This window comes from Paramormyrops kingsleyae, chromosome 9, assembly GCF_048594095.1.
Source record: "Paramormyrops kingsleyae isolate MSU_618 chromosome 9, PKINGS_0.4, whole genome shotgun sequence".
Taxonomy (NCBI): Eukaryota; Metazoa; Chordata; class Actinopteri; order Osteoglossiformes; family Mormyridae; genus Paramormyrops; species Paramormyrops kingsleyae.
The window spans coordinates 23,061,368-23,073,879 of record NC_132805.1 but is presented as its reverse complement, the minus strand read 5'-3'; the positions used below and the strand labels follow the sequence as shown (position 1 = coordinate 23,073,879).

The window sequence follows — 12,512 nt, the reverse complement described above, 5'->3', positions numbered from 1 at the left end:
ACGACCTCCTGCGCAACACCAATTTCCGTGGTGTTTCGCTCAATCTGACACGCAAGTTTGCTCAGCAGTTGTGCACAGCCTTGCTGTTCTTGGCCACGCCGGAGCTTAGCATCATACACTGCGACCTAAAGCCTGAGAACATCCTCCTCTGCAATCCTAAAAGGAGTGCCATCAAAATTGTGGACTTTGGAAGCTCCTGCCAGCTGGGTCAACGGGTGAGCATGCTCGGAACAACACTGAAGGCATGAGGTCAAGCCCCAACAAGATGGCATATCCTAAAGAAGGACAGTATAGCTAAATTTAATAAGGCTGTATAGTGATTCATTACAGGCAAATAATTGCCTGGTAGATAAGTAACTATAGGGAGGGAATATAGCAGGAATCTTAACTAAGGGATTAGTGCAATTCACTAAGTTGTATATCTAAACAAGCTGCATGAGTTATGTTAGTTACTGATTCTAGAAATATAGAAATTCTTTCGTTTTCACATTTCCCATCTTGTAGACACACAGGGTCAGCCATTTATTGAGTATGCCTGGAGTATTTTTTTATTTATTATTATTTTTTAAAGAGTTGCTCAAGGAACCAGCAGTAATAGTTATGCTGCCTACCATGGAATTTGAGCCAGCTACCTTCTGATCATACGTGTCCTAACCCACAAAGCTATATTTCGCTTGTTGAGAAGTTGGTAAACAAATGAATCAGAAGAGAACATGCAAAATGTTTTGCTTTTTTTTTGTAGCTGAATATAGAAAAGGGGCTAGTGTGGAATTTTTCTGCTCTTGCATGTCTTGTACACTTCGTTAGAAATGAGCTTTGTGATAGAACATGTGATATAGAGAATACAAGACTTTCAGCTGTGCGACTACTTACTATTAGATACAGTCATTGCTGCCATCTAGTGAGTAATAGATGCATATATACACCACTGACATTTAGCACTGTCCTTACATCCTACATCTTCATATGTAATCAGCTAACCCTTCTGTTTCCTCAGATCTACCAGTACATCCAAAGTAGGTTCTACCGATCTCCGGAGGTACTGCTTGGCATGCCTTATGATCTGGCCATTGACATGTGGTCCCTAGGCTGCATTCTGGTTGAGATGCACACAGGGGAGCCTCTCTTCAGTGGTTCCAATGAGGTACACCAGAGACACTATGCCTATCTGCTAGTCAGTTCATGGTTTTAGAATGGAAAGATTCTTTGGCTAAAGGTTTGGCATTGGCTAAAGGTTATGCCTATTTGTTAATGCATTGGTAACTAAAACTAAAAAATAACCATTGATTGGTGAAGCTTTTCATTGGCACCTTTACTATTTAGTTACCACAGCCTAACAAACATTGCTCCCTTCCCACAACAGGTGGATCAGATGAATAAAATAGTTGAGGTGCTGGGTGTCCCCCCCAACCACATGCTAGACCAGGCCCCCAAAGCACGGAAATATTTTGACAAGCTGTCTGACGGCCTCTGGACCGTCAAGAAGAACAAGGACATAAAGAAGGTACTTTATCCTTCGGCTTGCGTGAGTAAATCTCTGCCTTCTTTTTTAGCATTGCCCCTGATTATCACAATTAATTCTCAAATTTTGTCATCCCTGATAGTAGGGAGAGTGCGAGTTTGCCAACAGCACAGTTTCATCGTAAGCAATGAAGTTAGCACCTTACATTCTGCATTTAACATTAGAAATGGCACGCTGCTCTATTTTTGAGTCTTACCTCTTAACCGGTTATTAACTAGTTATTAACCAGTAACAAAACCTGTACAGTATGGTATACTGGAATAGCCTCTCTAACACAGGCTGTATATACAGTAAAATCCCGTTATAACGCACTTCAAGGGACCTGGCAAAACAGTCCGTTATGTCCAAAGTCCGTTATATCCAGAGTTGCTGTATGCCCAGAACACAACTACAGGACACCATTTACTCATGCCACACCCCAGCAGACACACTTGTGGTATAGATTATTATATTGTACATGTAGTAATCCAGTTGTACCTGACCAGATGCGTGACTATTAATAATCCCGACTACCTATCTATTCTGGATATCCGGCATGCCACGCGCCTTGTAGGCAGAGCCTGCATGTCTGTTATAGCCGAACAAAACTACAGTTAAAAGCGGCCCTGGGGACCAAATTGTTTGTCCTAAATTCCGTTATATGTGAGTCCGCTATCCGATGTTTTTTCTGCATGTTCTTAAAGGTACACGGCCGGACCAGCGGACCTTGTCCGTTATAGGCGATATTCCGTTAAGTGAGTCCACCATAATGGGATTTTACTGTATATTTAAACTAGGGCTGTCAAAATTAACGGGTTAACGCAGATTAATCCATCATAATTAATATGATTAAAAAATTTTACGCAATTAACCCATCTGCAGCGCAGAATGACTCAAAATCCCTGAAAAAACCCATTTCGGGCAGTTTTGCCCTCGGAACTCGTATTCCGAGTCGGATTCCGAGTTTTAAAGCGGGAAGTGTGAATGCGCGTTCCCGTTTCTTGGAGATCTGAGAAATTTCTCGGAGCAGCAGAGAGGATCCTGAGTTCAGAATCCAAGATGGCTGTGCCCTTTATCAACAGAAAGGGAAGTTGTAGTTTTATACTGTTTAAACACTACTTCTCATTTGTGGCTCATTAAATCGGTCGCACACACTATGCTGTCCAACTTATCTGTGGACGTGTTGCTACGGAGTTTTATACGTAAAGCACCGCACGTAATGTGTTATCAACTGATATTGGTAACAATGGCAATTAACCGGGCTAGAATTGGATTTCATCATTAGTCGGATTATTTGTCGGAATTACGGTAGTTCGGGCTAATTGTAAATGAATGAAAATAAAGACCATTTAAACTGAGGTGCCTTAAATCCGACAAGTTGTCCGGCTAAGCAAATATGCTTTTTGATATGGGTCCATGGTATTGCACTTCTGTGACAGATGGAATGCATCCGACTCGTGTTCAAGATGTTCAATAAACACGTTAAGTGCATATATATTCCCTTTTTTCTTGAGTCTGTTTGCTCAATGAAATGTGTCATGCAAAATGAAATGTGATTAATATAGATTTAAAATGAATGATATTTAATTGTGATTAATCGAAATTAATCCACAGCAACCCTGTGATTAATCTGATTAAAAATTTTAATCGTTTGACAGCACTAATTTAAACATAAGTTCAGTGATACCTATGGTAGTTGCTGTTCTTCTGTAAGACTACATTAGTGCACTAGTTGAAACAAACAAGATGGTAAACCATTAGCATTAGTCATTCTGCCTCTTTATCTATGAGCAGCATTTGTCCTTTCAAATGTGTTTGTTTGACCTTAAGAATGACTCTGTAACCCAACACTTCCCTGTATGCCTGTATTATCTCTATGGTAATATCAACAAAAAGGTAATTGAATAAGCAACACTTTCTTGGAAAGAAGAGATGTTATGGGAAAAATGAGAAAATCTTAACTAGAAGGCTTTGTCATATGGAGATTCTGCCCAAGTAGACTAATAAAGCTGGGATGGTGACTTTGTAACACAGTATGGCTGGTTAGTAACACTGGCTGGGTTCCAGTAGCTTGGTCTTGCATTGTCAGTTTCAAATTAAGTTAATTGCACATTTTATCTAAATGCTAAAATAACACACATTGTATATATTTTATTTGCAACTCAAAAATATAATGAAATCCACATGTGCATGAATGAATGATTGATGAGCATTTTACAGGTAATAGTACCCTCGTATGGAAAGCTATCATTAGCACAAGGAGAAAAGCATATTTGCTAGATAATACCAACCTCTACATTTAAGAATGGCCTGATTAAGGTATGTAGGTACATGATGGTTAGATGCCGATTTGGTCCACTTGGTTCAAAGTTTATGAACTTGAAATCTTGTTTGCTCAAACTTTGACAAAAATTTGTGGTACCAGATATTGCAAGGAATGGCCATTGTTTTCACGTAATACGGGAAAATAACCTATTACATTTGAATTGAACGTTGGATAAAGATTCTAAATAAAAGATACATATAAAGAAATGTGATCTTCATTGTTTAACAGACTAAACTGGTTTATTTAAAGTCAGATATACTAATGTAAAAATATGAACACTTTCAATCAATAACCTAGTAGTGCTGACTTGTTAAAGTGTCATAACTACTAATTAGTCTATCATCTTTGAGGGATTCTTGCACATTCCTTCTAAAAGAACTTTGCCAACTTAGTGAGGTTTGAAGGTTATTTGACAAACTTACCAAATCTTATGAGAGGATCTTAATTGGATTTAGGTTATTAACTAGAGATGCCCCGATCCGATATTCGGATCGGTATTGGCATTGATCCAGACCTATTTGACGGATCGGGTATCAGCCGTGCATGACCGATCCACATCTTATACTTTAGTTTTTGGCAGTACGAGGAGCGTAAGATAAGACGTGATGATCTGGGAGTATTTTACGCTTTTAACAGAAACCAGTAACACAGCGATTTGCTATGTTTGTAAAATAAAGTTTTGAGAGGTGGGAATAGCACTTCATGGACAATACCACTTAACAAAGTGCACGCAACTGCGAGACAAAAAAAGCAATGGATGATTTGGGAGTCGCTAACCTGGACTGACTTGCGAACTCGCTGCAGCTTGTGATACAAGGGGGGCTGCTATCGCAGCAAAGTGTAACTGAGCTGACACCAATGGGACAAAAATTGTGTTAAAATTTTAAGCATTCGCCACTTGTGTATACTTGTTTTGAAGATATTCATATTGAACTGCAAATGCCACAAACACTTAAAACAAGACATACAAACCAGGTGGAACAGTACGTTATGTATGTTTGTAGTAGCCTAATTGTGATACATTTTTTCCATCTGTATTTACTAGCGTTAAAAAATTAATATATAAAGTATAACAGAGTAAAAAGGGCTCTTGTATTGGAATCGGTATCTGCAGTTGTGTATTGGAATCGGATCGGAACTGAAAAAATGTGGATCAGCCCATCCCTATTGTTAACCCTGAGTTGGCCAAGTCTAAACAACCTGGACTGACTTGCGAACTCACTGCAGCTTGTGATACAAGGGGGGCTGCCATCGCAGCAAAGTGTAACTGAGCTGACACCAATGGGAGAAAAATTGTGTTAAAATTTTAAGCATTCGCCACTTGTGTATACTTCTTTTGAAGATATTCATATTGAACTGCAAATGCCACAAACGCTTAAAACAAGACGTACAAACGAGGTGGAACAGTACGTTATGTATGTTTGTAGTAGCCTAATTAAATATTTTTTGTGATACATTTTTTCCATCTGTATTTACTAGCGTTAAAAAATTAATATATAAAGTATAACAAAGTAAAAAGGGCTCTTGTATCGGAATCTGTATCGGTATCTGCAGTTGTGTATCGGAATCGGATCGGAACTGAAAAAATGTGGATCGGCCCATCCCTATTGTTAACCCTGAGTTGGCCAAGTCTAAACACAAAGTTTCTTCCTGGGACTGGTAGATCTACTTACATTTTTCAGATTCAGTATTGTTGGCATGCCTTGTGATCTGGCCATTGACATGTGGATTCACTTTTGGTCCAACTTTGTCTCTGATGGCCAGATGTATTAATTCTGGTTGACATCCTGATTTTTTTTATATGGTTGAAGCCATGGGCATTTTAGCCTTTTTTGTTTTTTTATTATTGAATTGTGACCTTAAAGGTCATTTCTGGACCCTCTTATTCAGAGCTGACCTGGCCATCTGGCTTACTGAGCATTTTCTCAGTGGGCTGACAAATTCTATTGCTTAGCAATAGTTAGCATGCCCTCCCCCAGCTTGCCAAAATATATTCACCCCAAAGTACAAGGCTTATTTTTATTTATTTTTAAATTCCAGTCCAGCCCTACCTTTAATGAGAAAAAACTTTCAGGTAATACAGATGGTTTCCCCCAGCTGATGAACGGTTACTGTATTTGTGTTAAAAGTCTTCTTCATATCTATCCTTGCTCATATGCAAATTAAGATCCCTGTTCCATATCACAATGGAGGTCTGTAACTTTGTAACATTATTTGGGTTGCTTTTTACTTGATTTGTTTTTTCTTATGACGCCTGGTGCTATTTCAGGATGTCCACTTAAGCAGAGTTACTGTCGGGATTGGTGCTTCCCCAGACAGATGTGCAGATATTGCACTCTTTCTGAGTTCCTCTAACATTTCCTTAAGTATCTGTATCTTTTATCTTCTTCTGTATGGGTAACAACAAACTGATGTTTTTTTTCCCTGTATTTGGAGAGCCACCTACATGCTCCTATGTATCAGACCTTTGATTTGAACTTGGTGCCAATTAGTTTGCCCATCTGATTCTGCTTACCCTGATTTAAATACGAGGCAGTGAGGTTCACTTGTTTTTGCACTTTCACTAATTTCTACCATATTTTTGTTCTAGTACATGCATAACTTAGTTTAAAAACACAGGATAATACATGTACTGTTTGACTCTCTCTCCCCCATTTAACTCTGAATGTTGGATAAGTGCTTATGGAAAAAGGGACGGCTGTCTCTCGTCGTCCATAGTAGTATTTGAGAATGTCTTCTTCTCTTGTCACCTTCTCACTCTCTCAATTATTCCTCCTCTTGTCGCCTCTTTTCAGGAGTATAAGCCCCCTGCCACAAGACGGCTCCATGAGATTCTTGGGGTAGAAACAGGGGGACCTGGGGGCCGGCGGGCCGGAGAGCAGGGCCACGCCCCCTGCGACTACCTGAAGTTCAAAGACCTGATCCTCCGCATGCTGGACTATGACCCTAAGACCCGCATCACACCCTTCTATGCTCTGCAGCACAATTTCTTCAAGAAGACCACTGACGAGGGCACGAACACCAGCAGCTCCACCTCTACTAGCCCTGCCATGGACCACAGCCACTCCACCTCCACTACAAGCTCAGTCTCCAGCTCCGGTAACCGTACAGCCTACTGATTTGCAGTGCTTTTCTTTCAGTAGCTTGTGCATTAGAAAAGCTCTGTACAACTTCTCCACCAGCTCTGAATGACCTTTGCTGACAATTGAATGATTTAGAATTTTGAGGCACAAATATGAGCCACCTTCTTCCCAGGCCAAATGACCGTAAACTTCCTTTAATGAATCTATATCAGCAGACACAATAAGATGACAAATGATGTGGAAAATAGACTGCATAAATAGGGATATGGTAGTGGTTGTTTCCTGACATTCCATTCTGGCATACTCCTGTAGTCTACACTGCCAGTAAAAATTTTTGCACACACTGAGATTTTCTACATTTGTATGTTACTCACTTAACATTTACTAAAAGTACACCCAGTAGTTTTTGCTAATAAATAAATTTACAGCACGTTCACCATTTGAGTATCTTTTTAGCAAGAAAATGTCACATCTTTGATTCATCAAAGTAACCCCTTCTAGCAGTTATAACAGCAAAGAAAATTCAAGGCATTCTTTCTACAAGGGACATTACATACTGTTCTGTTTCATGGAATTACTGGTAACTGGTGCATTTAAAGTTAAAGGACAGCTTAGAATTTGACTATGCCATTACCACACAACCATTTTATAGGATGTCAGACATGCACTATTTACATATTCTTTCCATGTTATAAAGGAATCTTTTTTATTTGACTTATATTTTCATTATTTGTTCCCTTAACTTTCCAAAGCTTAACAAGAATAATAAATCTGCAGTTTTTGAAATAAATGGGAAAGTGCCTTCCTTCTGAGATTCAGGCACCTGCATTTAATCAAATCTTACTTATATTACACACCAAATGAAATTTTGGATACACTAATCTCATACATGCACAATTAAAACCACATCCAATAAATAGGTTACATTGCTTGTTTATGTTAAGTAAAGTAGCCCTAATGCAACTCTTGTTCCACCCCCTAGGTGGGTCTAGCGGTTCTTCCAATGACAACAGAAATTACCGGTACAGCAACCGGTACTACAACAGTGCAGTTACTCATACTGACTATGAAATGCAGAGTCCACAGGTGAGAACCCTTTCCTCAGTGTCAGGTATATGATCCATATGTGCTGCATATAATTCCCACAGTCTTTCCTTATTCTGTAACTGAATGCATAAAACCTGCAAGAAGATTGAGTTAAGATTTATCCATTCCTGTCATGGGGTTAAATCCCAGAATAGTTCTGGGCATACATAATGCTACATGATATACAAGCATTTCTTACCTGTTTTAGCAGCATCATTAACATTCTACCCCCCTCCCACCCTACAAGGCTCCATCTCAGCAGCAGCTACGCATCTGGCCCGGAGGAGAGGGGGGTCCTCTGTCCAACAGTGGAGACCCTCCTTACCCCCAGCTGCTGCTGCACAAGCCAGCTGCAAGCCAGCACTCCCGCCACTTCCTGTCTGGGGTCGGGGTCGGCATGGGAGGCATAATGGAGCCGCACCATCCCCATCCCATCTATGGGAGCCACCACAGCAATGGCCGGCAGCTCCGTCAGCAGCAGCAGAACCAGCCACAGAACCAGTCGCAGCCCTGTCAGTCGGCACAGTCACTGATGCCTGTCTCCTCCCCACAGATGCAGGACAGCATTGAGCTGAGCCTCAGCCACCACCATCACCTGGGTCAGTCTTCCATCATGCCACCCCAGAGCTTGGACTCCAGTCAGTACGGCTCCTCCAATCTCCACCTGGGCCTTTCTGCTTTTCGGACTAGGACAGTCATGGCCCCCCAGCCCCCGCCCCCACCGCCCCCCACAGCCTCTCAGCAACAGTTGGCCCAGCCTCCTCCCTCTCAGGACAGCATGGTAGCTGCCTCTGGGCTTGGGTACATTCCCCCATGTTACCTTGGCAGTAACAACAATAACAACCCACCCCAGGGAAGTGTTGGGGTGGGAGGCAGCATGTTAACCGGGGGTCCTCCGCCGAGGGGAATAGGTGGTGGGGGACGGCCCGATTCCGAGGAGTCGGCCATGATGAGTGTGTGTGGTAGTGGAGGAGGGGGCGGTCCCAATGCGGCCAACTCTTGATAAATCTTGAACAAATTCCAAAAGCCATACAATTTTAATGAAACATAATGAAAATACGTGCAGACAAATACACCCACAAACACAAAAAGATGGTCAAACATACAGAGCCCAGTATACAGACAAAGTTGTGAAATATCAAAGGAAGTTTTTGTTTTGCATGTGAGATTCGGAGGATGGTAAAAAGGTTCTTGGAAAAAATGGTTCTTTTTCAGTTTTTTTTCCATTTCTTTTATTGAAGCAGACGTAAGGGGGTTTACACAGATGGAATCAAAAGTTTCGGAAAGTATGTTTTTATTATTATTATTATTATTATTATTATTATTCAATTTTATGTTATTTCAGGACAGGATTGCAGCGAGATTTGTTTTTGGGTTGTTTTTGGAATATGGAAACCATGAAAGGAGAGGAATAGTTTAAGAATTGAAATGGGTTGTGAAGAATGAATGGAGAGAAGTGTGATTAATACCCCTGCGCTATATTTTATGTCAGTTTTTTTTCTGAATTCTAGGCGTAAATTGTAAATTGTTAATTTATTAAAATTCACTACATGAGGAGGGAAAATGTGGGAGAGAACAGAAATAAGCGCAGGGTTTGGTTTTCGTGGGTTATTTATTTAACAATTCATGTAATTTATTTTTCTGTCCTAAAGTGGGGAAGTGTACCCACACACGCACACAGAAAAAATATTTCCCCTCACTCTGGTAATCCTCCCCCTTACACACACATACATACACAGATTTTGTTACAGTTTTCCTTTCTCTCTGTCTTTTTTCACCTGCCATACTGGTTTACATACTAACTATTTGAATAAATTAAATGACAAATGTCAATACATTGGGGGGCACACCAAAAAAGATGATATTTCAAAAATATTTGCAGAAGTTAGGAGAAGGGGTACAATATGACTAGGGGTTATGAAAAACAAAACATTTTGCTTGAAGAAAAACCAAAATGCTTCCCTTTTTTTTTTTTTTCTTTTTTTGTTTTTTTTTCTTCATCTCAACACTTGACTCAACAACAAAAAGATACATGAAAGATATACTGTGGGTTGGATTATCTATGGCTATTCTCAGCCAGATCTCGCTCACTGTCTGTTTCTCTCATCCCCTGTTTCTGTTAGAGTGAAGAGAAGTTGTGGAGACAGGATTGAGCTGGAGGAGAGGGCTTAAATATTACAGGACATGTTAATGCCCCTGACTCCTCCTCACCCTCTACACTCTCTGACTTAACACCCCCTTCTCCCTCTCTTGTTTATTTATTTTTTTAACTTTTTTAAAACTTTTTTTTTAATCCCACCCCCACCTCAAAACCCCCTGTGAGTGCAGTTTGCCATCAAGTCAAAAAAAGAAACTTCTCTCTTGGCTGCTATCTCCACTTTCAACCATGTTCGGATTGCTGCTAAAGAAAATAGATAAATACATAAATAAAAATAAATTAATAAACTTTTTAACCCTCCTGCTTAAGAAAAAAAGGAAAAAAATAAGCTACTGCATCTCATGTATTTATTAATATTTAAAGAAATATTGTTTTGCTGTTTCTTGTTTTTGCAGGTAAGCTGGGCATAAAATATAGTTTATAATAGGAATGCAGTCTTGTTTAAAATTATTTGTAAACAGAACTTAAGGGGAGAAATAAACTGGGAGAGGAATATAATGACAAAGTGGCCACCAAAGTACAGTCACCGTCAAACTGCATTCAACAATAATGCTTTCGGGGGAAGGGATGGGTGTTCATTGCTTAAACACTAGAATCCTTCGAGGATTTGTGTGAGTTATTAGTCTGACTATGGCAGAATTCAAGGTGAGGTTCCAGTTTTGGGTCTTGCTGTTGCTGGGTATATTTGCATGTGTTCCTAACTGAAGGTCTTGTGCAGCTGTAGGGAGACTTCCCCCGCCCCCACATGTATTGGACAGCTGACGGCAAGCAGTGAACAACCCTTCTGGTGTGAGTCCATTATATTACGTTAGACTTGGTGAAATTATGGTCCTTGTGATAATAATGTTACTACCAGTTGGGGGAAAAACTTCTTGTTCGGAGAATTGAAGTTGGTATTGTTTTTATGAAATTAATACAGCTGGAGTGCGCACCTGTTTATTAGCATTTACTTCTGTTAAAGAAACGTAGCTAAATGAGTTAAATCATGGTAGTATCAGGTAAGATGGGGGGAAATTTTAGCAATTCTATAGTTCAGGGTATATGCTGAGTGTGAACAGTCAAAAGTAGTGGAGAGCAGTGACTGAAGACCATCCAATATATCTATGTCAAAGCACTACAACTTTTGTCTAAAATGTGAAAACTATTTTTATATATAACAAGGTGGCTTGGTTTACGTGGCTACTGCTTTGAAAAGAAATGGGACCAACTGTGTCTTTCATCTCTCATTAGGAGGCTTTTTTGAATCTGGTACTCACAGTATATCTTAAACTCAGGAACATTTATGTTCTTAGGCAGTGATTATGGTTTTGCACACTTTGGGGAAACTTGGTATCGGGGATTTTCTTGTATGTATCAGATTGATTTTCGATCCTATAGATATTCCTGTATGCCCGTGAACAACACGTTTAAGCATCATGACACCAGCATGAGGAAGTGTTTTATTGGTCATCGAGTTGCGTTTACCAGTTTCACAGAAGTCGTCGTCCAAGGTGTTCATCGACAATATTTTTTCAGGTATTGTTACTTTCACATATGGTTAAATGGGGAAAACACACTGGAGGGGACGGTCAATGCACGGTAAGTGATTGAATGAATCACGTTATTATTAATAGTACTTATTCACGGGAAACTTGGGAAAGAATGTTTTACTTCTTACAGATAAGTAAATATTTTGGGAGGACTTGGTATTTTAATGTGAAGTAGGTATATAAAGACTTTAGCCTTCAATCTTATTTAGACACTGAATAGTGGCTGGTATTTGTCTTCCAGCAGTTTTGGGCAGTTTGACGGCTTAGCTTACCTAAAAAAATGTATACCTTTTCAATACGTCAGAATAACCAATTGAACCACTTGACGTAGCTGTGTGTATGTATATATATATAATGTATATGTATGTATGTATGTATATAAATAAGACTGAAATTTAAGCAGCTTATTGTACATTTATCATAAATACCTTAACGTCTACAAAGTGTTCTAAAACCTATAGCTATAAATAAAATTGGCATATTAGTTTTCTACATTCAGGTGATTGTCAAGTATATTGTCTTTCTTACTGACATACAAGACAATTTCCTAAATGCTACTACAGTCTGCGTCTGTACGTGTAAAAGCTTTCATTTTATTCAAACAGCCTGACAACGATTAATACTGCTGTGGGCGATAGTCCGGAGTTGAATGTCATCTCTTTTGGTGGGCAATCAATCCATCTGACAGTATATTTTAGTTTTAAGATAGCTGTGTCGGTTGCACAAAAACAGGAATGTATGGCAGTAAAACGGGCAGACGGGGACACTTAAATTGTTCACTTACGTCAGCTAGACGATTCTGAAATTATGATGAGCGATATGTAAAGCT

At 39.7% G+C, this 12,512-nt stretch overlaps 1 protein-coding gene across 7 annotated transcripts in view; it reads left to right on the top strand.

Moving 5' to 3' along the window:
• Nucleotides 1–12,181, top strand: part of dyrk1b (dual-specificity tyrosine-(Y)-phosphorylation regulated kinase 1B) — a 47,393-nt gene extending 35,212 nt beyond the window's left edge. For 6 of the 7 annotated variants that reach the window (XM_023796136.2, XM_023796137.2, XM_023796135.2 and 3 more), the window contains 6 exons: nucleotides 1–215; nucleotides 998–1,144; nucleotides 1,364–1,525; nucleotides 6,623–6,926; nucleotides 7,893–7,996; nucleotides 8,244–12,181. The exon at nucleotides 1–215 is cut by the window's left edge and continues 72 nt beyond it. In XM_023796136.2, the coding sequence (XP_023651904.1) occupies nucleotides 1–215; nucleotides 998–1,144; nucleotides 1,364–1,525; nucleotides 6,623–6,926; nucleotides 7,893–7,996; nucleotides 8,244–8,999 (1,688 nt within the window). In that variant the 3' untranslated portion in view covers nucleotides 9,000–12,181. The remainder of the gene's footprint in view (nucleotides 216–997; nucleotides 1,145–1,363; nucleotides 1,526–6,622; nucleotides 6,927–7,892; nucleotides 7,997–8,243) is intronic. The other variant, XM_023796134.2, reaches the window with a different exon arrangement.
• The last annotated feature ends 331 nt before the right edge of the window (nucleotides 12,182–12,512 follow it).